The following is a 23,716-nucleotide window of genomic DNA, read 5'->3' as shown; positions in this document are numbered from 1 at the left end:
AGGAAAGAACCGTGATGCCGGCGCGGATATTGTGTTGCGGGGCGGTGTGATGGCGGGAGTTGGTTTCGTGGTTGTGACTCCTTTTCTCCCCAGCTATCGCCGCTTCCGGGTGAAACAGGTCTCGAGAGAAACAGGTAGAGTAGATGACCTCGTAAGGACGGTTTAGCGACGACACGACACGGTTGATGCTTGTCGCTTCCCCTTGTTTCTCCTTCTCCCGCCTGGTAACGGTCGCCCGATTTGTTGTTGTCGAGCGACTGTCGGCGTGACGCCGTGATTGTTGGTATTTATTTGGCCGTTCCTGTGGCCGTTCCTAGGGCCGTTGGCGACGGACTTACCTTGCTGACTTACCTAGGTGCCCGTTTGTCGAGGGGCACATTCGCCGTCGAAACGTTATCGTCGGTTCGTCGCTGTTGTCGTGTTGGTGTCGGAGGGAGGAGGACACACCGACGTGGCTGGTCACCCAAAGTGTCCATGAAACACCCCCGAAGGGGGCGGGGGCGGCGCCCCATTATTTGCATTATTTGCATTACCTCCCCGTGTTGACGTTTTTTCTCCCTGAACTGGCATCGCGCTTTACCGTATTTGGACTAGTTTGCTACCATGGCAACCTGCGCCACAAGCCCACAACATCTTCATAACATTGACGATGCACGGACCACCATGGTCCATGGTCCGGAATTATCACGAATACATTTTTATTTATTTATTCATTTTTAAAAAAGCAACTGTCTCCTTTACACCAACTTTGCGTTTCACAGGATAATATTGATCCATCTCCAAGCTCTAGTACACAACGCTAATACAACTTCCGATGACAACTGCTTTATGCATCTCTCACTGCCGAAGAAGCTCGCACATCCCCCCCGAGTTCAAGACAATATCGGCCAACTGCAGCCAGTTCCACCAACCATAACTCCCAACTCTTCACCGCCAACCCACAGTTCCAACCCCTTGGAAAACAGCTGCAAGAAACCACGAGAAACAACGGGAACAGTCGAGTCGAGACGCGTTGTCCCTTTGTTGCATGGACTGGTTCTTTGTCTCGCAATCATAATTCGTTAACAAGACTGTTGAACTGTTCTGCCCCAGTGTCAGCCAAGTTATCAATTCCTAAATTGGTCGTCCCGTCATGCTACATAGGAATCTCCTATTGAATGCCCAAGAACAATACTACAAAGCTTCTGGGGGATCCGGTATACAAAATGGTAACGGAAAAAAAGCTTCTACCGAAATCCTAACGAGAAAATTGATCATCTTATCAACTGGGCTGCCTACGAGTCCTTATTTGAGAGAGCTCATCCTGACATATAGACAGCGTCGCTTAATAAGTATTGACTGACATAATTTATGCGTTAGTATCTATTACACGTAGACTTCGGGAGCTCATACAGCTACCTTTTCTCAAGTTCATGGCACTCCAGCCAAAGTCGGTCTTTCATGAAATACCATAACACAGTGGTCTAGAGTTGTATAGCTTGCATGTGCCCGGGATTCGCCTAGATTATTGATTATACAACTCAAAAAGACAGACGTTGTATATTTTGTAGTCTTGCTATGGGTAGTCGCTACTTTTGAGCCATAGTATTCGCGCAAGAAATGCGGAACGCTCTGCAGCTCTTACATATTCGTACAACGCAACTCAAGTACCATAGCCACATACCTAAGAGCCTTACCTAGCAGCCCGTGCGAGAAAGCACAACTGTATCCAATGGGTATCCAAGTGAAGGCCGAAGCACGGAATGTCCCGTATACAGCACGCTCATCTAACACCATGCCCATCCACGCTCTCTATCTTTCTTGCCAACAAAGACTCCACATTCGTGCCACACGCACATGTTAATTCTTAAATCTCCTTCTTCTTGCGGCTGTCTGAAGAAACAGCACCCTCCTCCCCAGTGGTGGAATGCACAACTTTCTTCCTGCAAACAGTAGAGGGAGTGTCCTCCGTACCGCGGCATCGAGGGCACAGCCCCGCGCCGCTAGGCAGCTTCTTGTCCGAACCAGACGACCGCGCCTAGCAGTCCCTGTTCGTGGCGAAGGCCTTGATACATCGCTCGATATATGGCTTGGTTCCGATTCGGTGGTTGCAGTCATACGTGAACATGACCTCCGTGCACATTTTGACTATATCCTGCTTGCTTGTGTCAGGATGTGGCGTCCCTTCCTGTGTTGGGAATGGCGGGAGGAGAGTACCTGGCTAGATTCTCTAGAGATCTGCGAGATCGGTGGTGATGAAAGGATGCAGTGTTGAATTGGAATGTGTAAAGCAAGTTCGCCAGAGAAAGTGTCCGTTGACGAACGGCAAGCTGGCTTTATATAGTACTTGCCCTCACAGAATCATGTTGCCCAACACTGGCCTTGTCACCGTACAGTGAATATGTCGTCATACAAGCGAGTAAATCACTGCCATGGCCCAAAGCCCTCTTGTTGTTCGCGTGGAATCCATCACGGCCCTCTTCCAGGGGGTCCCTATTCTTCGTTTGCGCGCATGATGCATCCTCAAGGATCACCGTCCGGTAGCCCTCGTAGATGCCTGCTCACCAGTCTCGTACTGACGACCGCTGAGGGGACGGTATAAGATACGGCGGACGAGATGATGGCCCCGTTACCTGTCCTCAGTCCACGATGACCCCGAACAAAAGGGCAAGAACATGAACATAGTCATAGTAAGCATATATCATAAAGCCACAATGAAAGTGAAGACACGGCGCTGTACTAGAGCCATTATTCGTATTTCTAGCTCGCTGTACTGGAACTTGACGAAACTAAACCTGACACCTCCCGCTTTCTAAAGAGCACAATATTCTCAGACCCCGTCGGCGTCATACTTCGCCCCCTGTCCAGTCCTATATAACAGAGTTTGACAGAACTGGGTATGTTATAGCAATGTCCTCAACGGCTTACGCCAGTTACCTGAAAATAGCAGACGATGACAACCCGTCAATATCTCCCCACCCCATTCTCGCAAACTAACAGCACGAACGGAACTGGTCCAACTGGATGGCATGGGCCGACCTGTACGCAAAGCAATCGTGTTGTTTCACCCGGCTCAAACTGACGGCACAAGGACATCAATATCGTTCAACAACTGGAAGCAACGGTGTATGTATTCATCTGACGCCGAGTCATTATCTAGACGCTGATTGTCTCTTGTTCATCATGAGCTACAAACCAAAAACAATGAAAAGCCACGGCCGTTTCTTTTCCCTTGTTAAGACATACCCTTTTAAAATGCCTGTTCTGTTTATTTAGGCAGATCCGGGGTCTCCATTCCCCATCGCTTTTAACTGTACAATCCTTCGCGGTAGGAAGAAAGACGTTCTGAAAAACACCACGGACCCCTTTCTCAAGTTTCCCCATGTTTGCCAAATGCCCTTGAACGCCCCGTCTGCCTGTCCAGCTGACGATCCTTCGTCATGAAATGTAAGAACGGATCAAAACCATGCTGCCGACCAAACCATCTTGAAACGCAAAGGAAAGCGCGGAAGACAGGGAAAAAAAAACCAAACTAGAAAACGAAAAAGACAGGCGAGGCAAACTAAATCTGGTTCGAGTTTGCCGCCGTGCTTTGGTATGACATGAATTATTCGGCCCAAGAGCGGCATGGCTCGTTCCATGGCCATGGGCCGCGGAGAACAACGTCGTCAACTGCTAATCGCGGTGGGCGTGTGTGTATCCGGGCTGCTGAAGATGTCTGGACTGCCGAGGAACGGGAATCGGTCCGATACCTCTTCGGCATATGGGGCACTCGGGGACGGACTGGTGAAGCCCGAATAGCCGCTCATCATGGAGATCGGAGACGACGTCAGGTTGTTACCCATTTTCCGGGGCACTGTGAAACCCCCTCGAGGCGAGGCTGCAGTGGAGCCGACAAGCGAGATACTGTCGTGCAAGGTGGGAAGAGCCGGACCAGCGGGGTATGAGATAACAGGGCTGGCATGGGAACTCGAGCTGGAGCTGCTGTTGGTGCTTCGCGTAGTGACGCTGCCCTCCGCGGTGTCGCATCCCGCCCCCCTGAGCGTACCCTCTTCGCTTCGAGGGCTCGAGTCCTTCGATACATACTGTATGTGGGCCAGAGAGGACAACGGTCAGCAGGGGCTTCGAGAGAGCAGAGATGCCCGAGAATAGTCGGAGCTAAGACCAGGCGACTCCGGCTGGTGACTGCGGGGAGTACGTACGAAGCAGTATTTGTTGACCATCTCCTGGTACGAGGACGCGGACAGGGATGTGGAGGGTGAGCCGGTCCCAGGCACCGCGGGGACAACATTCTGCGAGGATGGTGCGTTCTGCGAAGATTGCGCATTCTGGGACGTGCTCGGTGACGGATCGTTGCTGACGGAGGCGGATGGCTTAGGCGACTGGGATGGCGCCGGAGCAGGTGCCTTTGGTCGCGAGCTCCTCATATAGAGGCCATCCGAGTTGCGGTCTTTGCTCGGGGCATCCCTGGATGCCTGCACGGCAGCGGTGAGGGAAGCGCTAAAGTCATAGCGGTTGGAGAAGGCCTGGCCGCTGGGGGCAGGCAACCGGCCGGAGAGATTATCATTCTCGGACGACTTGTGCTTTAGGCGTGGCCGGTCCGGCGCAAACGAATCGTCCATGGACCGGCCGAAGCTGTACCTGCCTGACCCGCCAAGATCCCCAAAGGCAGGCATCGCTTTGGGTCTACCTTGGAGGGACCAAGGGTTTCCCCGGCGGTTGCTCCGAGGAAGGCCGCTGCCGCTGCCGCCCGCTGCCCTGCCGCCAGCACCCGGCAAGCTGCGCCTGCTGCTTCGCGTGACGGGCGTCTTGCGGAAGTCGACTTGGAAGTTGGCGTGATCGTTGTTGTCCCAGAATTCTTGGCCGATGACATTGTACCTGATGCACAAGTAAAGTGTCTTCGTCTCAAGATGCGCCGTGTCTGACAGCTTGATGGCAAAGGTAAAGCGGTCGTGGGTGTGAGGCGCGTCCTTGTCGCGCATCTCCTGGGTGAAATCCGCATTCACCTCGGAGGTGGTCTTCCAGTAGTCTAGGGTGAAGCGGCAAGTGACAGACTTTTGGAAAGCCAGGTTCGCCACTGCGACGGATCCCATCAGGGACTTTTGATCGGGCGAGAGCCAGACCTTCTCAAGGCGGACGGGCTGTGCTCTGCGGATGATTGTGTCGATGGGGGGGTTCGTGGTCACAATCTCCCACTGGTGGGTGGCGGCGGGCGACTCGGGCCGGTCTAGGGTCACGAATGGGTACTCGGTCTCACTGTCGTAATCCTCGGCGGGCGATGAGCCGGCGCTGACGGCGAGGGGGCGGTCGACCTGGAGGAAGTGCCGCACGTGCTCCAAGTGGGAGTCAAAGTGAACGGCCTTGTAGGTCGGCGTACCTGGCATGCTCGACGGCCTCTTGGCAGAAGGAGTGCGCAGTGCGGGACGGACAAGCTCCCCCGATTTCTTCCGAACCATGGGCGGCTTGGTCTCCCGGTCATCCTCCTCGGATTCTTCTTCCGAGCCGGTGGCGGAAGTCTTGGTTGACGAAAGGGACAGCTCGGGGGCCTTGAATTCTTCAGTTGGTGATCCTGCTTGATTCTTCCGCCTTTCCGAGGCATGGAGCTGATCCAACGCGGATGTGCTGAAGCTGTGAACGATGCCATTGGGGGCCAGGGCCGGGCGACGGCGATCCGGCAGGGCATCGAGGGTGGTGGCATTGGTGTTATTGGGGATCCGGGAGTCTCTCCGAAGGGAGATTTGGTTGACAGCCTCTCTCAGTTCCTTCAGAGTGGTCGGGAGATGGAGGCCGTGCGACCTGTTGTCTTCTTCGTCGCTCCCCGACATGGACTCCGGCGGTGAGATGACAGCGCCGTTAGGCATGCCTCTGTCATCGGTCACGGGCGGGGGGGACTGGCGGACACTGGCCGTCGTGGCAAGAGCTTTGAGGTCGTCGCAGGTACCGGGGGGAGTGGGGGAATCGATTGCCCCGCCAACGGCCGGGGGCGTTCGCCGACTTTTGGTGAGATACGAGGCGGACCGCGGAGGATGTGGCCGCGAGCCACTCTGGAAGGACGGTCGCCGACTCACATCGGGCGATGATGGTGTGGAGTTGGCGGGGGATCGTGTGTTGGAAGGGGGCGTGTAAGGCATTCCCAAGGGCGTGACGGGCCCCGAAGAAGAAAGGTAGGGGAAGCGGTTAGGAAGGGGGGGTGTGAGAATCGATGGCTCCGAAGCGAGCACGAATCGAGGCGTCAGGTGAAAGGTGAAGCCGGAGTGTAGTAGAGTCGGGGGTGAGTTATTATTTTTCAACCGAGAAACATTAGGGGAGGAAAGACGTCGGCTCTTGATCAGAGCTCGGTGGTGAGGTGTAAAGATCTAATAGAAAAGAAAATAGTCAGATTAGGATTACTTGGTCAAAAATGTAACAGACGGAAGAAGTGAGTGGACTAGGACGTGGTGTGTTCGCCTAGGGAACAGTATAATAAAAAAAAATCGTATAAAGGCAATGTAAAAGAGTGTGGTGAATACAACAAAAAAAAAAGAAAGTTGACAAGAGTAAGGAAAAATCTGCGGGAGGTAGACCCTGTGATGGTGTTCTGAAGACAGCGACGACCGGAAACGAACAAGATCGTCGGGGATTCGGCCTGTAGAAATACTCACTTGGTAGGACGACCCGACGTGCAAAGGACGGGCAGGGCGACCAGGCAACGGCAAGAGTCAAGCACCGGCAATATTTCAGCAACAATGCAAGACCAAAGTCGCGTGCTTTGGCAGGCCCAGGAATGTCAGGAACGAGGTGAGTGAGACAAAACTCGCTCTGTCCTGGAGAGTTTTGACCGGATTCGTCGAAGGAAGCTCGACGGCAACCAGTCAAAGGGTGAAGAGAGGTGGATCGTGAGAGGAGAGGCGGAATGGGGGAGATTGAGCGAAGTTGTCGATGGAGGAACCAGCGTAGGGCCAAGTCAGGAGGATCGCAGGTTCGAAGTCGAGAAATTTGGCGAGTGTCTTGGGGTCGCTGAAGATGACCAGAGAGGATCGATGACGAGGTGATGAATGATTCAGGGAAGGTGGGGATTGATTGGCTGAAACGAAGACAATGCGACGACGACCCAGTGGTCCTTCCTTCCTCGCTTCCAAGCAAATAACGATTATTATAATAGACGAGTCCTGCTCTTTCTCTCGTTGTCAGTTCAATGCTGACCTTGAGGGACAAAAGGTAATAAGGGAAGCGAGAGTTGGATGTGTAGAGGAGAAACAACAGAGAGTAATAACAGCAGGTGGTGGTAGCACCGAGGGGGAGGGGGGGTTGATGATAAAGGGAATTGACTAGCGAGAAATTTTACCTAGTTTTTGGCGGACGTACCTAGTGAAGTAGCTAGCGCAATGGAGAAAAGACGAAAAAGGCGGTCGCGTGTGTAGTGCCGTTCGTAGACTCCAGTGCGGGTGGAGTAATGCGAGGATCTACGTAGGTCGATGGCAAGGGGGAAGAGAAGGGGGGGGAGGGGAGGAAGAAGGGTGGCCAAGGATGAAGAGAAAGTAGAAGCGGGTAGAAGGGGGGTGGTGATGGGTGTGCGAGTTAATAGGGGAGAGCCAAGTGAAATATTCTCAGTGAACGACCCCGTACGACGGGGAAAGAAGGGTGGGATGGCGCCACCAATGCCGTGAAGTTCAGGCAAGTACCTTGGACGTGCGACACGACATCGGTAAGTTTGTAGATAGGTACAAGGCTAATCAAGCTTGTCCCCCTGTTGTAGTTGCACGCGGCAGAGGGAGGATGCGGGACGAAGAGGTTGATCAAGAAAATGAAAAAGACGCGATGGAAGCTCTCGTGGATGATTTTTTGGTTCGAGAAACGTTTAAAGTCGAAGAAAAGGAAGAGGATATGAGAGTACTAAATACAGGCCTATTCCGGAGACATTTTTATCTGAAAAAGGAAAGAAAGAAAAGGATTTGATGATGGCGATGCTTGGCGGGATTTGAGGCAAGAAAAGAATTGGTGGTAGGATGGAAAGCTGGACTTGTTCTGGTAGTGGGGTTGGTGTTTGTAGGGTTGTACGGCAATGGGCCGACAAAGGTCGAAATGGTGGAAAAAAAAAGGTGACGACAGGGGGCGAACTGATGGGTATGACACCATAGGGAGGACCCAGATGCGGCGCACCTACTTTGATAATAGGTAACCTTTTGGTAAACGGCTGGGGCAAAAGAGTCAAGGGTGGCGCTAGGTCATCAAGTTTCCACGCATATGTATGTTGTATTCGTAAGGAGAATCAGCATTGATAAGCCGATTCGTCAAGGCGTCTAAAAAAGGGAAAAGAAAATCGCGTCTGGCGCTTCGTCAATTATTGAATTTGGGTGAGGGTAATGAGGTGAACTGGTGGGCGATGGTGCAATTTGATGATGATAATTGATCTGGGAAGTAATTACGTTGTAGAGTCTGGGTTTGGGCTTGGGTCAATGGGGTGGCTGCGTGTGCGTGTGCGTGTGTACATGTACATCATGTACGTATGTTGCATGCAATGAGATGCATGGGATGGGTACGTACAGGAAGCCCCATACCAAGGAAACAGCTACCGACGTGCGACAAAGGCTTGGGAATGCAGCGAGTCTGCGAAAGCAGGAGTCGTTGGAAAAATTCAAAAGGGATTCGAGAACCTTTTAACTACGGAGTACATAATAGTATGCAAGGTCGATGAGGCTCGCCTAATATCTGGTGGGTTACGAAACTAGGTGGATAGATTCGACTTCTTTGCGCATCTTCGTATCTTCGTATCTCCTACCCAGCCACCACCCGTTGCGTTGAGGTACCTAGTACGAAAGAGAACACGACAGACAGATAACAAGCGACCAGTGATTAACCGCCAGTGCAAGTACGACTTGCCATACAATGCGACGTACATACGTTGTATATGGGTGTGGCTGCGCGCATTCCATCCAGCCATTGAGCAGTGGCACCACCACCATGGCTACCACACGCGCTGCACGCAATCTGGATCCAGTGTCTCAACACTCACGGCAAGAGATATCCGGGGGTGGGGGCCTATATGTACACCTGTAAGGTGGTGAGCTTCGATTTTATAGCGATGGTAGGCCTAGTGGGGCCTCAGGACAGGGATTTTGGAGACCGATGGCCGCCAGGAAAAGGACCGGTGTGCGAAACAGCCAAAAGGTACTCTGCTCCGGGCCATGTCTAAAGCCCGATCATGGAACGCTAGACGGAGGCCGGAAACCGCCTACACCACTGTAAAATGCATCGATACGCAGTCGGGTCGGATGGCACACAGCTAAGTTTTTGTCAGGACATTCTCACGGACCGATTATAGTGTAATTAGTGTAGGTACGTTGTAATACGATCCGGCCGTATTTTTATTGTATTTTGGCTTTGATATATCCACTCGCCACCGTTCCGTTTACGAAACAACGAAACAAACTCTAGAAGGGTTCGATGGCATTGGGCGTGGGACCGCGGAAAAACCATCGCACCCGGTCACCGACATGTCATGTTCAGATCACTCAGCGACAACCTCGCACGAAAAAGCATCTCCGCAAGCAGCAAGCCATGCATGCCATGTGCGAACTGCTCGCAATTGCGCGTGGTCCCACACCCTCATGTGGGCCCAGCCCGGTGAACCGGGCGTCACCGCGGTGGAGTCCGCATAGAGTCCAGCGTCCAGAGTTCTGTTACGCAAGTCGCTGCGTTTCCGCAAGGGTTTTCGAAGAGGAAGCCCTTGTTACTGTATGCCATTCATAATTACTTCGTAATACGAGCATCCCTCAATGGCAAGTTGGCAGCGCGATTAATATCGAGCCCAGCGTGCAGCCGCCCAGGAGAAAGTCATGCTTCAGTTGCACTATGCGCCGCTTCTCTTTATGCAAGTCGTAATATATCGCTTCGTGTAGAGAAACTGGTCTACTGTACGAATATACTGTACGTATGCGCGCCTTGTCGTTTTGCTTCGTTTCCATCCACAACCACTTTCGGACTTGGGGTTCTCGTAAAAAGAATAATCGATGCCATCCCACGGAGGCCCAGGAAAAAAAACATGAGTGGTTTTTTTTTTTTTTTTTTTTTTTTTTTTTTTTTTTTTTTTTTTTTTTTTAGCATTGTAGGGATATGGTTCGATGATAAGAAGCGTGGGCGGATATCAGGTCCTATTGGCTGGAAAGTGACCGCCCCCTTGTACCCGGTCTGTGGTTTAGGAGCTTGGACCCACCGGGATCGGCTTCTGGACTCTGGAAAGTGGAGACGGAGCTTGGATAAGAGCTTGGATAGTGGAACCGTGGCTTTTACCATTTTTCTTCCCACTTGCGTCTTATCGTGTCCAGTCAAGTCGTCTCTCTTAGCGTCTACGATCGATCGCAGTCAAAACAAAAACGTTCAGACTTGGCGTTGCCTTGATACTTGTATCAATTCGTCGTCCAGCCTTCTATACCTCGTAACGCATTGATCAGGTCCCATTTCTCACACACATTCGTCGGTGTCGTCTCCGTCTTTGACCATAAACTTGGTGGACCTGCCACCGTGATTACGAAATACCCATTCGACGCATTCGGCGGGAGGTGCATGAACCGCTGGACAGCCTCTCGTCTCGTCGTCGTCGTCGGGGCCCTCAACGACGCAGCCAGCCAGCCAGACCCGCACGAGTCACTCCACTTTGCCGCAACTGCACCAATTAATACTAGCCGCCTCTTAGCACTTCCATAATTAGGCGAGAGCGGCCGTTAGTCGGAGGACACCCCTGGCGATTGCATTCCCACCCCTGCACCAAGTCGAACAGGCGTTCCCACTGCGCCGGGCCACACTAGTCGATGCTTACAACGTACATATGCATTCGTTCGACTACCCGGGTACGGTGCGCGTACTTACAACGTACCCCTCACTGACTGCCGACCGCCATACAATGTCGCTACTGTGAGTCTGCGAGTTGCAAGTCTGCGACTCGACACAGCAGCCATTGAGCCAAGACTGGCCCTCGACGTTACACCCGCCGCCCATCATCTCGAAATTAATCATCTTGGCCGATATCTATCAAGTAAAGCTTTCGTTCGTTATCCGATGTCCAAGCACCCCGCTTTTGTCAGCAACGCCTTCCGTTCCGCGCATCGGTCGTTCCCTGAGCTTGGCCACGGCGTTCCTTCACCGGCCGAGTAGCTAGCCTGGCCAATTCGCGTGTCCATCCATATCGTCTCCATCCTGCCCTTTTGGACGTGTCAAACGGGCGACGGCTGCATCTCCGCTAATTGACTTTGACCAACACGATGGACTTTCTTTTGGCGGGCTGCGCTGATTCGAACCAGGTCGAACCTCGATGTACGAACAAGGCCACTCGATGCTTTGCGAGATGCGACCATTTAGGCTTTCCCATTACCCCTGTGGCTTCCACACCACCATCTTAAAATCCCTCTCCTAGTGTTGGGGATGTTAGTTTAGTGCGTGCGACTTCCGTGCCCGATTCCCCTGAGGTGGGTGGGGGATGGGGGGCAGGGGCGTATCTCGCATCCACCAGGTTAGTCAACCGAATGCTCTTTGGCGACAGCCGCTGCGTACTAAGTATATCGCAGTGCTTCATAGTTGATACTTCAAGAGTAAACCCCCTTGCCGATGATAGGCGGGGGTTGGCTAACTGACAGAATGCGCATTATTAAGAAGATCACTCTCTGCACGTGCTCTTCCTCTCCGGTTTTGTTTTACGAGAGCCACAACCCCTTATGCAGCAGGGCCCACGGCGATTGCGGTCGTCCCTTCCTACGAGGACACGCCCATGGCCATATCGGGGGGAGATCATCGAGGGCATTTTCTTTCTACAACGTATACGGGACAATGCTCCCAGCTGTTGGGCATGCGACTTTGATGGGGGTTCGTGGGCGGGAGGCTCCGCTCTGCCTCCCGCTGAACAATGAGATGAGTTTTTACGAATACTGGGCTTCCCCTGCCATCGACCGCTTGCGCCCTGGCCTGCACACTTGAAACGCGCTTCGTCACAAAAGCTCCGACGAGGTAAGCCGTTTGGGTTCCTTTTGCGTCTTGCAGGAAGCCATGACCTTGTTGGGAAAAGGCACAGGAAAAGAAGGGAATTGGCAAAATGCAGAGCCCTAACCTAACCCAACGAGCAAGAGTGGATGCTTTACGTTGTACACTACCAAACCAAAGAACCATGATTGAAAACTGCCAGGTCCCCTGGTCGCTTCAGAAGAAAGTCTCTTCTAGGCCCAATATATACTTCCTTGGCATCTTATGTTGACGTCATGGCGCATGGAAGCCTGCACTGGCCAATCATCTTGGATACCGCGCGAGCTACTCCTTTTCCCGCTGCATCCAAGATGGTCGAGACCACAGAGCTCTGCACAAAGAATCTCCGTATTCAAGCAACTTGTTAAAAAGGAAGCAAAAATTCAAGAGATTCGGGTTGGAACTTTTCAAGGATGTGGTTTAGCGTCGAGTTGCCAAGTTCCGAATCGTCGGAATCGGGGGCGGACCTTTATCAAACTTGCAACTCTTTCGAGGCCGACATCACAGATAAGGCAGGTTGATACCCCACCGGCTGGCCTTCATTTGTAAGTTCCCGTCCCCTCCATTCTGACAATTCCACGTCGCTTATCCAAAGATTAGGAGGCAGTCGGGAAGATCAATCGTTAACGAATCTGTGCCATCTCACTTTCGTGGTGGTTACGTCCGCCGGGGGGGTATTAATGACGTCCGCTGGTCATGATGATGTCCGAGGTAATTATTCTCGTGTTCGAAACCCCCGCGTTATATTCTCCTGGATATTCGGAGTAAACGCCGATGCGGCGAGGCCTAGCGTCGTCCGTCTCCCGGCAGCCACCTTGTTCCCCATGCAAAGCCCCTTGTCGAGAAACATGGGCAACGCAACGTGCTGAGGGCGCAGACATGATGCGCAATGGCTTATAGTCCCTTGTTGTCTTGTGCCATGTTGTCAAGGTCCAAGGTGTATAAGCCTGACATTCCCTACCGACGATGTATGTACAGGCTATCCCGGCAGAGATAACTTGAATGTACCTGACTGAGGCGCGCCTGAAGCGGTGTGGGGGTGGACATGGAGTCCTTTTCAAACGGCGAACCCCTGCCCTGCAAAAGGCTTCATGACGTCAGGGTACTTTTCAAGACATTCTCCCAATCGGATCGTGCTATGGCCGATCGAGTCTGCTGTTTGTAAACTGAACACCTGTTTTCAACGGCGATAATAACGGTTAGAAATGCACTCCGCAAATAGTGTAAAGTTGCCAACTCCTTACTGACAGCGTTCATTATTGTACGCTAATAAATGGCTTGCTTGCATTTAGACGGGGGTGCTGGTGAATCCATGTCAGTGATGATGCACATGTGTTTTCTATTATCCATTTTCGCGTAGTAGGCGGGAAATTAGAATGCCCCAAACACATTCTTTCCTTTCCTCAACTTCAGCTTCCGAGCTAACCCGTCATCAAATTTCTCAATGACCAATTCGGACGCCCATTCCAATTCCAAATTACCCAGCACGCTGCACTACTTGGTTGCCCCCGACCACACTTACAATGTCATCTTGTGCTGTCACCCCAGCCACAGTTTCTCGAGGGCCTTGCCTCAAGTATAATATACCTGGGTCTTATTCGTCAAGTCCAACTACCTCACAAGTCGCACCAAGGCCTACCGTCTACCAGCTACATCTGTCTGCCCTTGAGGTTGAATCTGGCTGCAAGTGGCCTATCCAGAAAAAAGTATAGCGCATCTATGATCTACCTTGATCAATCCCAACTTGGGAGGGTCCATGTCGGCTATCACATACACAGCCATCAACGGAATGTGCTGTGATTTGACCAAGCTGCCCTGCAATGAAGCATGCATATGGGACAAGGGCATTCATGATCCAGTGCATGCAGCATCCATGGCAACGGGCGTAGTGTAGTGCCTCCCAGATATCGACTCGAGGGACCATTGACCGATGAGGCTCTTTCAGACAACCCACCTCTGGATGGAACTATTGACGACAACTCGTCCCCTCTCTCAAGCAAAAGGGCGGCATCCCTTTCGGGACAGTCCGCATGTCCACAGTCCCACGTCAGTTCTCGAGCGATATTTCATGGAGAGGGGAGAAAAAGAAACACCCCTGAGATTTGAGATCTATCATCCCGAGATAGTGTCGTGTTGCCGTCTTGGACGAGATCCCCCCAGCCCTCTCTGCTGACAAACAACCAGCATCCAGAGTCGTCGCTGGATGCGTCTAGAACAACACTGAACCCTGCTGCCTGCATATGTTCTTATGTACGGCAATGCGACGCCGCAGTCTGAGGCCAAGGGCAAGACAGGCATCCCAGGCAGCGCCGCAGCTCTCACCTGAGGCGGAGAGTTCTATATTCCTGGGGTTTCATTTTCCCCAATAGCTACCATTCCTTCTCCTCACATCATCCCCTGGTGAAGCGAGAAGAAATGGTCCATTTGTCCTTTTCCCCGCACTCATTACCCGCCGGGTAGTTTCGAGTACGACATGTGGATGCACTCGAGGTGAATGCGGTGTTCACGTACCACCCAACCTTTCACCGATATAGTTACACAGACGGCGGGAGCCAGCCTCCTGCGCCGCTGTGCGCACGTCGATGTTTCGGGTGGCCGCGGGCGCCACATGAGCCAACCACCCACCTCGTTCATCTCCCCCCCGCAATTTCCGCCTCCGAGGCCCGTGCCGACTCGTGAGTTCGGGAGAGTCGGCGCGAGAGCATACCGCCGGACGAAGAAATACTGGCAACTCTTTGGGTCCCTGGATCCTGTGGTGGGTAGACTAGTCGTTATAGTTTGACGCGTCCCGAAGCACCCCGCCGGCGTTATGTCCGAGATGTCGGTCCATGCGTCTCATCCTGTCTTCAGGGGCCCGGAGTCGGTCAACACAGAGATCCCAGAATTCTGCGTGATGACAGGATACAGGATATGTTGTTTTAAGGAAAATGAAAGATATACAGCTTCAAACCCACAGCCCTGCCTTGTTATCGCGTAGAGATGATTCTTTAACACGCAAATAATGGGAAATAGCGAGGTAATATGGGATGTTGGATGCCTCTTCTCAGTCAGAACCATGTTCGAACAACAAACAAAAGTCATTAGACAACTAGCTATAAGCATTGCCCCGTAGTCTTTCGTTTCCCCTCTCTGGCCGTCAGGTCTCTTCTCGCCATTCCACTTTGATGGCAAGTTCATGTGATGATGAAGAGTTCTCAACAACATCAGTAACTCCTTCGCTTAGAGTCGGAATTCTTTCGATAGCATTATCACCTTCCCGACATACCCTGCAGGCAAGCTGCTACCCGCTCTCCATTGCATGGATGTGCCCCTTTTGTTCTAGTGTTGCAAGTGATTCTTAAAGTGCCGTTCCATCCAACCTGGCGCGAACCCAACTTCATGTTGAGTGGAGGTAATGCAACGCAAGTTACCACGGGTGAGCCGAGCGGAGGAAGTGGCCTTCTAGACTCTCTCTTCGAGAAGCTCAGGTAACCGGGTATCATGTTTGTACGTCGTTATGTCGTGGGGTGGCTTCCAGACCCCAAACCCCTGTTAAGGGTCTGGTGGCGGATGGTCGCCTTCTACAGCTTCTTCCCCGCCTTTGAAGGGCCGTTGAGCGGAGAATGGTCGGCAGGCATGTCTCATCCGACGCCGGTCAAGAGAGGCCTTCATGATACACAAGTGGATGTCGCTATACATACACGGTACACCGACACGGAAGCCACCATGATACCACATCCACACGAAAGACGCACCGAGTCACCGACCGCATCCTCGCCTTTTTGTTAGTGATAGGTCTACTCGCAGAGAAGCGCCTGCCAAGCCCCGGAAGCTGAGCTCATTGAATATACGGACTCTGAACTGCGCCTCAGTTACATTGCAGACGACGCCATGCAAGCCACTACCCGCCATTCTGCAGGTAGCTGTCCTTGTTCCACTTGCGCCGTACGGAGTAAATCACGGCACGGTTTGAGCACGTGGTTCCGAGACTCATTGTCTCGGTGGAGAGGTGTGGATGGTAAGTGGTTTCGGTTGTGGCAGTGGTCGGAACATGGAAATATCACGGCTTTTTCTTTCTCGCCGGTTACAGCACGCTTGGGAAGTTTCTTCCTGTTCCTCCAGCTTCTTAGATAATAGTAAACTAGTAGGCGGAATAGCGCGGAAAATAGAGCAGTCCGTCGGTCCAGTTCATGCGAAGATGGCCTGATCTAGTTTGTCTGCAGAAACAACGCCGTTTGTGTCAGAGGGTCTCATAATGAAGTAACCCGTTGAATTCAATGGTTTCTGGTAAGACGTTTTGCAAGTTGCACGACATTGGATCGACATTGAGACATAAGGAGGCGGAGCCAAAAGTGGCCTGCTCTTCGATTCTTATACTCTTGCACTGACCTCAGGCGACATTGCTCCCCAATATTCACCCACTACAAACCCTTTGTTACCGAGTCCACATCCAGTATACATTCACCGAGGCCCTGGGCATCGAGACAGGGTCATCGCGTCTTTGTTTCCATGACTTTGCACTACGTCACACTATATCATAGACGCCGTGTGGCTGCTGCTCTTCTTCTATGAAGGCGAGACGCCACTTATATGGTAGTTATGATACTCAGGCGATCATGTTGAAACTGGGGCGATGACCTTTGTTCCCTGCGGTAGTCCAATCTTTCAAAGTCTGCTTATCTACATTGATTTCGTTCTCTGGTTCACAAAATGGCCATTCCCTGATGTTACAGTAGCCTCAGTCCACAGACATCAATTGGCTAGTTCTCCGCATTCGACGACGTTATCAGTGTCGACCAGGTTTGGAATGCAGCATTGCGGGGAAGCTTCGGGGTCTAGTCCTTTGGCCCTTGGGGTGGCTGTCTTACATGCGTGTGAGGAGGTTGTGTAACACGCACGCACGCACTGCGAGGAGTTCGTCTTCTCCCTGGAGAAACTGCACGGCCTCCGTGGGCCGTGACAAAGCGATTTTGCATTTCCGAAGATGCGAGGACGGAACTGGGCTAGGAGGCGGCTTCGCCGCTGAGCCGGGAATGGTTTGCACATACTGTTCCATCAACTCCAAAGGGTGGTTTCGCCTGAAGCCGATATCCATTGCCGCTCGCCTCCCACTCATAGACAGCCAGTCAATCAACAAACGTCTTATACATTCCTTTCACTAAGATGGATCTTTTATTGTCATACCTTCCACAGTCGATCAAAGTAAATTGGCATTTCTGATAGGTCGACGATTGTCTTCAACCTCTACATTGACACATCCTCAGGGGTAAGAAGCGTCGTACAGACAAGGGTACGTGAAGGAATTGAGTTTGGCTGAGTGGGTGGGACAGTGGCGCTTCCGCACTGCCAATGGGTTGCAACAAGGGGACGTTCCATTAGGGGGGTAGCTCTATCAAGTGCCATGATGATTTGCCAACCGACAAGCACCGCATGTCCGAGGAAGTGTCGTCCCCCAGACTCAGGTATCCTTCCTGTTACCACCCTGATAGTTGCACTCAGATTACGCCATATTTTCCAGCAGCTTCTCCAGCTTTTATCCGCGGCATGGATGATCATGTGGCAATCGCCGGGATGGATGCTTTCTCTGACCGTGTTGTTAAAAGCAGTATGAAGCGGAACAAAACAAGGGAGCATCTTTCCGCAAGCACAGGCCGTGTTAGTGACAACCATGCTCGTATGAGTCTGGTTGTATCGCTTGGCGCCGATGGGAACGTGACACTCGGTGCTCGCTCTGACGACTCCGATAAGGATAGACCTCGTTCCACGCCGTTGCCACCAACGGAGACCGGAGACCGCCACTTGTCTGAATTCACGGCAGATAGTCTGGCCACCTATCTGCAAAGGGTGTTCCACGGAGACACGTCAGCCTTCAAGGCTAATCGAATGATCGAATATCGGCCGGGCTATCGAGGCCGTCCGGTAGGCTGGTGTCACTGAAAATGTAATGTGCAAATCAAGATTCAGTGTATGGATAGTGAATTCTGAGAAACAGGCCCAAGATGTGATATGTCCAGAGCAGGCAATCCAAACTATTGCCAGGGAGTGCAAAGCCCTCGACTCGGATATTCGTAAAAGATGTATGCCACGGACGATAGACGGAGCACACTTTCTATAGCCAAATGAGTCAAGTTGAAAGGACACCTTGTTATTCTTCACTGTCCTCTAGGCACACCATGGTCCATGGTTTGAATATATACAAGTTGAAAGTCTGATAATGTATAGTAACCGTGCTTGTTTTTATTTGTGCCTTGGAACTGTAGCTATTGTTCTTCGTCCATTGGGCGGCGACATTTGCCTAAAGTGTGGTCTACTCTGGTTTCAACCCTAGAGCGCTCATCTATCTAGAGACATAGGTGGTAAGTAACCGCTAACCAACAGTACTGTCAAGTGTTTCTGGATAGTCATGTCGTCTACATGTAGGGGCTCAGCGCGTAGTTGGTTCAACCCGTGAGATGTTGTTCAACTGCTATGGGGCTAAAACGGGAGAAACTACGGCAGCGGGTTATGAAAATCAGGCTCCGATAACGACACCCTTAATTTTAGTTCTTTGTTCGTCACGCTTAGGCTGGTCAGACAACATGGTATGCAGGGCTGAACAGTTCCCTTAGTCCAGGATCCTGGCACGGAGATGGTCAGGAGGCGCTGGCGGTGTACCATCTAGGTAATGTCCATCTCAATCCAATTCGGGATGCTCGCAGCCCTAGTGCCCGTGTTGGGTAAATAGTCTAAAGGGGGATTGTTCGGGTTAGATGGTCCTTGAGCCCCGTTCTAGTCCCCTGACGAAATGGGCCTGGATTCAGAGCAGACTAGCAAGGGAAGGGGAAGGACAGACAGCGAGGTTACAGATTGTATGTTAATGTCGCTCAAGCTTGTGCCAGTGTAGATATGTCGAATGGGAGCCGCCTCTTAAGAAAAAGCATTGACTTTAATATAAACAGCCTGTCACAGCCATGACTTTTTCTAGGGAAATGATCCTCAAGTGTTTGGTCAAGGTATGCTCCTTGCAGGGCTTGAACGGCCGAGTTTGATTCAAACAGAATGATGGCAATGTCACCAGTAGAAGACTTTGATCTTTTCCTTGTCTGTCCTTGGGCATCGCGTAGACCGCGCAGGTGGCCTTCTGCGATAAAAAGGGAAGTGGTTCCCTATTTGCCAGACTCCGTCCGACCAAACATAAGACTGCGTCCGCGCTTATGGCGCCACGGACCATACTATCGATGCTCTATAGTCACGATTTCTTATATAGGCATCGCGATTTCCGCTGGGTAAAGGGTTCCGACAGGGTGTACCAAGACACAAGAAGATATATTAACTATTGCATAAGGTATATTCCCTTTGATTCGCAATCATTGATATCAAATGATTTAGAGTGTGATATGGTACGGCGATGACCCTGGGTCAACCCTTGACGCCATCGGGATCATAAACGGGGTTCCTAGCTCGTTATGGCCCCGACTATTGTTGGACCCGATGCCCGGTCACCTTCCTATAAGGGAAATAGGAGGTGAAGTTGACCGCTTTGATTGGCTCTAGCACCGAAAGACTACTTCGTAGTGTTGGTGGCAGAGATTAAGGTTTATTATGGGGTACAGGTATGTATGCTTGCTTCTCATTGGCTATGCACCTCCCAGGTTAAAGTTAGGATACTCTATATCCAAGGATAGCCATATACGTATTTTGCCAAAATAAACTAATGATAGGCTACTATCCAAGGATAACTAATACCTATGAACTCCTAGTAAGGTAGTTGTCGTACTGTCTTCTCGAGCACTGAAAAGAGAGGTGAAAGCGTTGTATTCCTATCTTCCCCCACGTGTACAAAGGAAAATTGCGTGCTAGGTCTAAGTACATTGTGGGATGTACCCTTCGGATAAACATTCTTACGATGTGGGGCCACAACTTATTATTGCCCAATGACAATAGTTTTCCTTTCATTCAGTTCAACAGTCAATTATCCCATAGTAAACGCAGCCACAATACATCAAGAGTACGAACACATCAGTACATCACTTTTCCGACATGCAACGTACATGCCTGTAAAGGTGGTCCGAGTCCCGAGCGCAAAAAAGTCAATCCTATATATATGAGCTACCTACCTACCTATGAAACTGGAGATTGATAGGCAGGTCAGGTGACCTGGCCTAAAGCGGAGTAGTAGACTTAAGCAATTACGCCTACGGGCAGGAGCTTCAGAGCTTCCTAAGAAATAACAACATCTTTACGACGGAGGAATTGATTCCTTACAAGACCCACGAGATTAGGTTATGGGGCTAACCTTATTCCGTGAGTCTGTGGCAGAGTCTATGCCGAAGCCCTTTAAGGAAAGAGGCATCCATATGGGCACAGGTGGCTCGGGCCGCGGCGCGATATTCCGCCAGAGTGTTCGAGGCTGGGATGGCGGCAGTATCCGCGGCGGTGGCGGCCGGCTGACGGGCTACCCTGTTGAGGTGGCAGGCATCCAAGGGGCCTTCAAGGCCATCTCGGCCGAGACGGCGGCGCCATCCAAGTGGGACGCCGTGAGTCGTGACTACTGGCGTCGTAATCGCGGGCATGGCTCTAGCGGCGATCATAACCGTCACAACGCCCATAACATTCGTTTAGACGTGGTGCGACCGGCGCGAGAGGAGGAAGAAGGAGAAGACGTTGGACGAGGATATGGGGATGGGGGCCCAGGCGGGCGGGGCGGCCCAAGGCCAAATGCGGCGTTGCAGTAAACCGCAGTAGCGACCATCAGCACCCAAGTGGCGTCCTGGGCGCCATGAGGCGATTCACAAGGCGCGACGCGACGTCTTATACGATGTTTACTGGCCAAGACAAACACCACCACAAAGCGGCTTGACCAGAACCGTAAAGAGAGAACGGTATTCGACGTCGACGAGACACAAACGAAGAGGCTCTTCCTGAGTTGCATGCGCCGCACTCATTTTTCTCTGCAAGGCCACCCGAACCAGTCTTCTGCCTTCCTCGTCCTTTTATTTACTGTTATTTCTCGACAAGCCATGCCGAGGACATGGAGGACCCTATTCTCGGCGCAGCCAGAGCTGGAAGTGGCAGGCCTTAATACCGTTGACTTGAGCGACGAGAAGACGAACAGAGCGGGCACTGCCTCCGGGCAGCAATGGCGGCGGGGGCGCAGACAACCCACAGGCGTTGGTTATCTTTTGTTCATTATAATTAGTTTAAAGGGGTTTATGGGTCGTATAGTAAACTCTTAATCGGACTATGTTCTAATTAATAACGAGGCGCGTTATTCCGACTACCATTTGGTTATTGCGACTGTAGTTCTAATCAGGACGAAGACGACTACGACGACAACGACGACAACGACGACAACGACGACAACGACGACAACGACGACAACGACGACAACGACGACAACGACGACAACGACGACAACGACGACAACGACGACAACGACGACAACGACGACAACGACGACAACGACGACAACGACGACAACGACAAAGACACAAAGATTGACAGAAAGTAATGACAGTACTCTACGCCAATCGTATAAGAGCAAGCTATAAAATATGGAATCGACCTTCATGTGCATCGTTATATTCGTCCATCTCGAGCATTAGGCAAGACCGTACTCGGCAATCAGCTTCTCGGCGCAGGTCATCCCCGTCACGTAGGCCACAGCTTGGGTATGACAACTGGCCAAGACGGGAACCACGCCCATATCCGCCACGCGGAGATTCTCAATGCCCATGACCTTGAAATTGCTATCGACAACGGCGTCGACCTCCGACGGCTTGCCCATCTTGACCGTACCAGTCATATGCCAGCTCGACGAGATGTTTTGGCGCCAGTAAGCGAGCAGCTCCTCGTCCGAGTCGCCTTGCGGGCCGGCAAGCATGGCCACGTTGTTCCTAGCGTAGCCCTCGTACTCGGCAAACCGGAGGGCGTCGCGCAGAGACTCGACGGCGGCGCGGCGGTCGAAAGACGTGGAGAGGAATTTGGGGTCGAACCGGAGCGGCTCGTTCGGGTCCGCGGATTGCAGCGTCGCCTCGCCGCGGCTCTGGGCGTTGTAAAGGAGAATCGCGAGGCAGGAGTAGTCGAGGCTGTCTTGCGGGAAGTCGGGGATGAACCAGTGGACGGGGAAGTGGGTGACCAGTTCGTAATGGGGCACCGTCTCCCGCGTCAGGTAGTCCCGCTCTTCGGGGGGGAGCGCCTTGAACTCGTCCGAGGCGACCAGCTTGTCGAGCTTGAACCAGCCGACGCCCATCTCGCAGGCGAACTTGGACCATGGACCGGTACCGTCGCGCTTCCACTGCTCTAGCGCCTCGTCCATCTTCTCCGGGACGCCGTAAAACGACGCACGCGCCGTGTCGCCCTTCTTCCGGGTGTACACGAGTGAGCAGAACATGTGGTCTCTGAGACCCTGGCCGACGGCCGCCACGTCTTTGACGACGGGGAGTCCGTATTGTTCCAGTTGGTTGCGGGGACCGATGCCGGAATGCATAAGAAGTCTGGGGCTGTCCAGGGCGCCGGCCGAGAGGATGACCTCTTTCTCAGCGCGGTCTATGCATAAGGAACGTTAGTTTGGTGTCCATACCCTCTGATCAGTGCGCCAGGGACAAATTGCAATCCCCAATGGTAAGATCGGCATAAGACTCACACATCTGGCCGTTGGACTCGACGCCAACGGCCCTATTACCCTCCAGAATCACACGCTGCACAGGAGACGAGGTAATGATGGTGAGATTGTCCGGCGCGGGCGTCAACAAGTCATTGGCCGTCGAGCGAAGGCCCCTATTGCTCGAGTTGATGAGGACCGACATGCCGATGGGGTTGCCAGAGTTATGGTCGGGGTTCAGGGGGAAACCAGCCTCCTCGAAGAGGTCGAGCATGGGGCAAACATCGTCCTCCCACTCGCCAGCGTACCCGACATGGAGAGGGCCGGAAGTACCGTGGTTCTCGGGTTTGGGAGCGGCATACTTGGAGTCGATGCCGGGCGGGAGGTCGCCGTGGAACGTCTCGAGGCTCTTGAAGCGCGGCTGGATCTTGTCCCAGCGGAAGGCGTCGTCGCCAACGATGCGCGCCCACTCGTCGTAGTCGTCGCGGGCGCCGACCGAGTAGACGCCAAAGTTGATGGCGCTGGAGCCGCCCAGTCCTTTGCCCCTAGAATAGTCTAGCTCCCGGTTGTTGCAATGCGCTTGGGGTGTCGTTTTGTACCCCCAGTTCATGGCCTTGTTTTGAAAGGTGAGCCATCGCTGGCCGTCGACGCGGAGGTTGCGGTCCTCATTGGTGCCTCCGGCTTCGAGTAAGAGGACCTTTGGCCTCTTTGCCGAGTGGGCGAGGCCGGCAGCAAGCGCACTACCTGAGGGGCCACCTATGAGGGAGGGGAGTCAGAATCAACAAGGCGTGCCGAATGTGTGATAAGAACATGAGGGAGACAGGTTAAATGTTGACAGGCTGAAGGACAGCTCACCTCCAACAACGATAAAGTCATAAGTCGCCGATGTCATGATGTAGAAGTCTGGGGCTAGCCAGTAGGAGGATCTTCAATCGCAGTCGTTTGACGTCTCTCAGGAAACAGGGAGGCCGAGGGGCGAGGTATAAAAGAATCGGGAGGGGGCCAGGAGAAATAAAAGGGTTAGCTGTCTCCTATTCGTATGCCACAACTGTGAATCTGACAGCGTCTGACAGTGGCCGTCTGACCGTCTGACCACCAAGAAGCGGCATGCTGGTGACGAATCTGTGCGAGTTGTTGGGAAACACAGCAAGCCACGAATCTACTACACAGAACTGTGTGAGACGGTTG

General features: G+C 52.5%; 11 protein-coding genes across 11 annotated transcripts; 5 read left to right on the top strand and 6 right to left on the bottom strand.

Annotated features, from left to right (window-relative positions):
• Positions 1-603: 603 nt before the first annotated feature.
• Positions 604-1,212, top strand: ACRALDRAFT_213308 (uncharacterized protein; the record flags this gene model as incomplete). The annotated part of the gene is made up of 5 exons (XM_071024054.1): positions 604-666; positions 762-789; positions 850-1,035; positions 1,093-1,129; positions 1,167-1,212. 5 exons carry the CDS (start codon positions 604-606, stop codon positions 1,210-1,212), a joined length of 360 nt encoding a protein of 119 aa, XP_070872006.1.
• Positions 1,213-1,274: 62 nt separating this feature from the next.
• ACRALDRAFT_213307 (uncharacterized protein) lies at positions 1,275-2,122 on the bottom strand (the record flags this gene model as incomplete). The annotated part of the gene is made up of 8 exons (XM_071024053.1): positions 1,275-1,297; positions 1,393-1,435; positions 1,531-1,619; positions 1,704-1,766; positions 1,820-1,868; positions 1,916-2,017; positions 2,053-2,068; positions 2,106-2,122. 8 exons carry the CDS (start codon positions 2,120-2,122, stop codon positions 1,275-1,277), a joined length of 402 nt encoding a protein of 133 aa, XP_070872005.1.
• Positions 2,123-3,001: 879 nt separating this feature from the next.
• Positions 3,002-6,033, bottom strand: ACRALDRAFT_2127732 (carbohydrate-binding module family 21 protein). Its single transcript, XM_071023944.1, has 2 exons — positions 4,182-6,033; positions 3,002-4,064 (listed from the first exon to the last, which is right to left on the bottom strand). The coding sequence occupies exons 1-2, from the start codon at positions 5,838-5,840 to the stop codon at positions 3,648-3,650; spliced, it is 2,076 nt and encodes a 691-aa protein (XP_070872004.1). The 5' UTR covers positions 5,841-6,033; the 3' UTR covers positions 3,002-3,647.
• A 2,262-nt stretch (positions 6,034-8,295) lies between these two features.
• ACRALDRAFT_2022763 (uncharacterized protein) lies at positions 8,296-9,211 on the bottom strand (the record flags this gene model as incomplete). The annotated part of the gene is made up of 8 exons (XM_071020108.1): positions 8,296-8,423; positions 8,463-8,565; positions 8,631-8,660; positions 8,738-8,833; positions 8,860-8,946; positions 9,010-9,049; positions 9,083-9,147; positions 9,200-9,211. 8 exons carry the CDS (start codon positions 9,209-9,211, stop codon positions 8,296-8,298), a joined length of 561 nt encoding a protein of 186 aa, XP_070872003.1.
• A 191-nt stretch (positions 9,212-9,402) lies between these two features.
• ACRALDRAFT_213305 (uncharacterized protein) lies at positions 9,403-11,109 on the top strand (the record flags this gene model as incomplete). The annotated part of the gene is made up of 11 exons (XM_071024052.1): positions 9,403-9,414; positions 9,466-9,602; positions 9,632-9,665; positions 9,742-9,791; positions 9,858-10,004; positions 10,060-10,123; positions 10,158-10,197; positions 10,284-10,371; positions 10,410-10,601; positions 10,672-10,860; positions 10,890-11,109. 11 exons carry the CDS (start codon positions 9,403-9,405, stop codon positions 11,107-11,109), a joined length of 1,173 nt encoding a protein of 390 aa, XP_070872002.1.
• Positions 10,912-12,189, top strand: ACRALDRAFT_1078007 (uncharacterized protein). Its single transcript, XM_071018718.1, has 2 exons — positions 10,912-11,464; positions 11,520-12,189. The coding sequence occupies exon 2, from the start codon at positions 11,560-11,562 to the stop codon at positions 11,923-11,925; it is 366 nt and encodes a 121-aa protein (XP_070872001.1). The 5' UTR covers positions 10,912-11,464; positions 11,520-11,559; the 3' UTR covers positions 11,926-12,189.
• Positions 12,190-12,468: 279 nt separating this feature from the next.
• ACRALDRAFT_2061346 (uncharacterized protein) lies at positions 12,469-13,061 on the bottom strand. Its single transcript, XM_071021969.1, has one exon. It carries the CDS (start codon positions 12,846-12,848, stop codon positions 12,645-12,647), a length of 204 nt encoding a protein of 67 aa, XP_070872000.1. The 5' UTR covers positions 12,849-13,061; the 3' UTR covers positions 12,469-12,644.
• A 1,359-nt stretch (positions 13,062-14,420) lies between these two features.
• ACRALDRAFT_1065935 (uncharacterized protein) lies at positions 14,421-14,913 on the top strand (the record flags this gene model as incomplete). Its single annotated transcript, XM_071017251.1, has 1 exon — positions 14,421-14,913. A coding segment is annotated over exon 1 (155 nt), but the record flags the coding sequence as incomplete, so codon positions are not given.
• A 1,680-nt stretch (positions 14,914-16,593) lies between these two features.
• ACRALDRAFT_2061345 (uncharacterized protein) lies at positions 16,594-17,094 on the bottom strand. The gene has a single exon (XM_071021968.1). The coding sequence runs from the start codon at positions 16,990-16,992 to the stop codon at positions 16,699-16,701; it is 294 nt and encodes a 97-aa protein (XP_070871998.1). The 5' UTR covers positions 16,993-17,094; the 3' UTR covers positions 16,594-16,698.
• Positions 17,095-19,803: 2,709 nt separating this feature from the next.
• ACRALDRAFT_2022759 (uncharacterized protein) lies at positions 19,804-21,436 on the top strand (the record flags this gene model as incomplete). The annotated part of the gene is made up of 11 exons (XM_071020107.1): positions 19,804-19,833; positions 19,870-19,892; positions 19,933-19,988; positions 20,069-20,077; positions 20,245-20,462; positions 20,548-20,650; positions 20,681-20,745; positions 20,778-20,896; positions 20,944-20,993; positions 21,023-21,095; positions 21,229-21,436. The coding sequence occupies 11 exons, from the start codon at positions 19,804-19,806 to the stop codon at positions 21,434-21,436; spliced, it is 954 nt and encodes a 317-aa protein (XP_070871997.1).
• On the bottom strand, positions 21,352-23,642 carry ACRALDRAFT_1044971 (uncharacterized protein). The gene is made up of 3 exons (XM_071015378.1): positions 23,384-23,642; positions 22,571-23,284; positions 21,352-22,473 (listed from the first exon to the last, which is right to left on the bottom strand). The coding sequence occupies exons 1-3, from the start codon at positions 23,418-23,420 to the stop codon at positions 21,527-21,529; spliced, it is 1,698 nt and encodes a 565-aa protein (XP_070871996.1). The 5' UTR covers positions 23,421-23,642; the 3' UTR covers positions 21,352-21,526.
• Between the last annotated feature and the right edge of the window lie 74 nt (positions 23,643-23,716).

Source organism: Sodiomyces alcalophilus, assembly GCF_042370955.1.
Source record: "Sodiomyces alcalophilus JCM 7366 unplaced genomic scaffold ACRALscaffold_8, whole genome shotgun sequence".
NCBI classification, from domain to species: Eukaryota; Fungi; Ascomycota; class Sordariomycetes; order Glomerellales; family Plectosphaerellaceae; genus Sodiomyces; species Sodiomyces alcalophilus.
The sequence above is the reverse complement of the archived record's forward strand: the minus strand, read 5'-3'. Positions and strand labels throughout refer to the sequence as shown.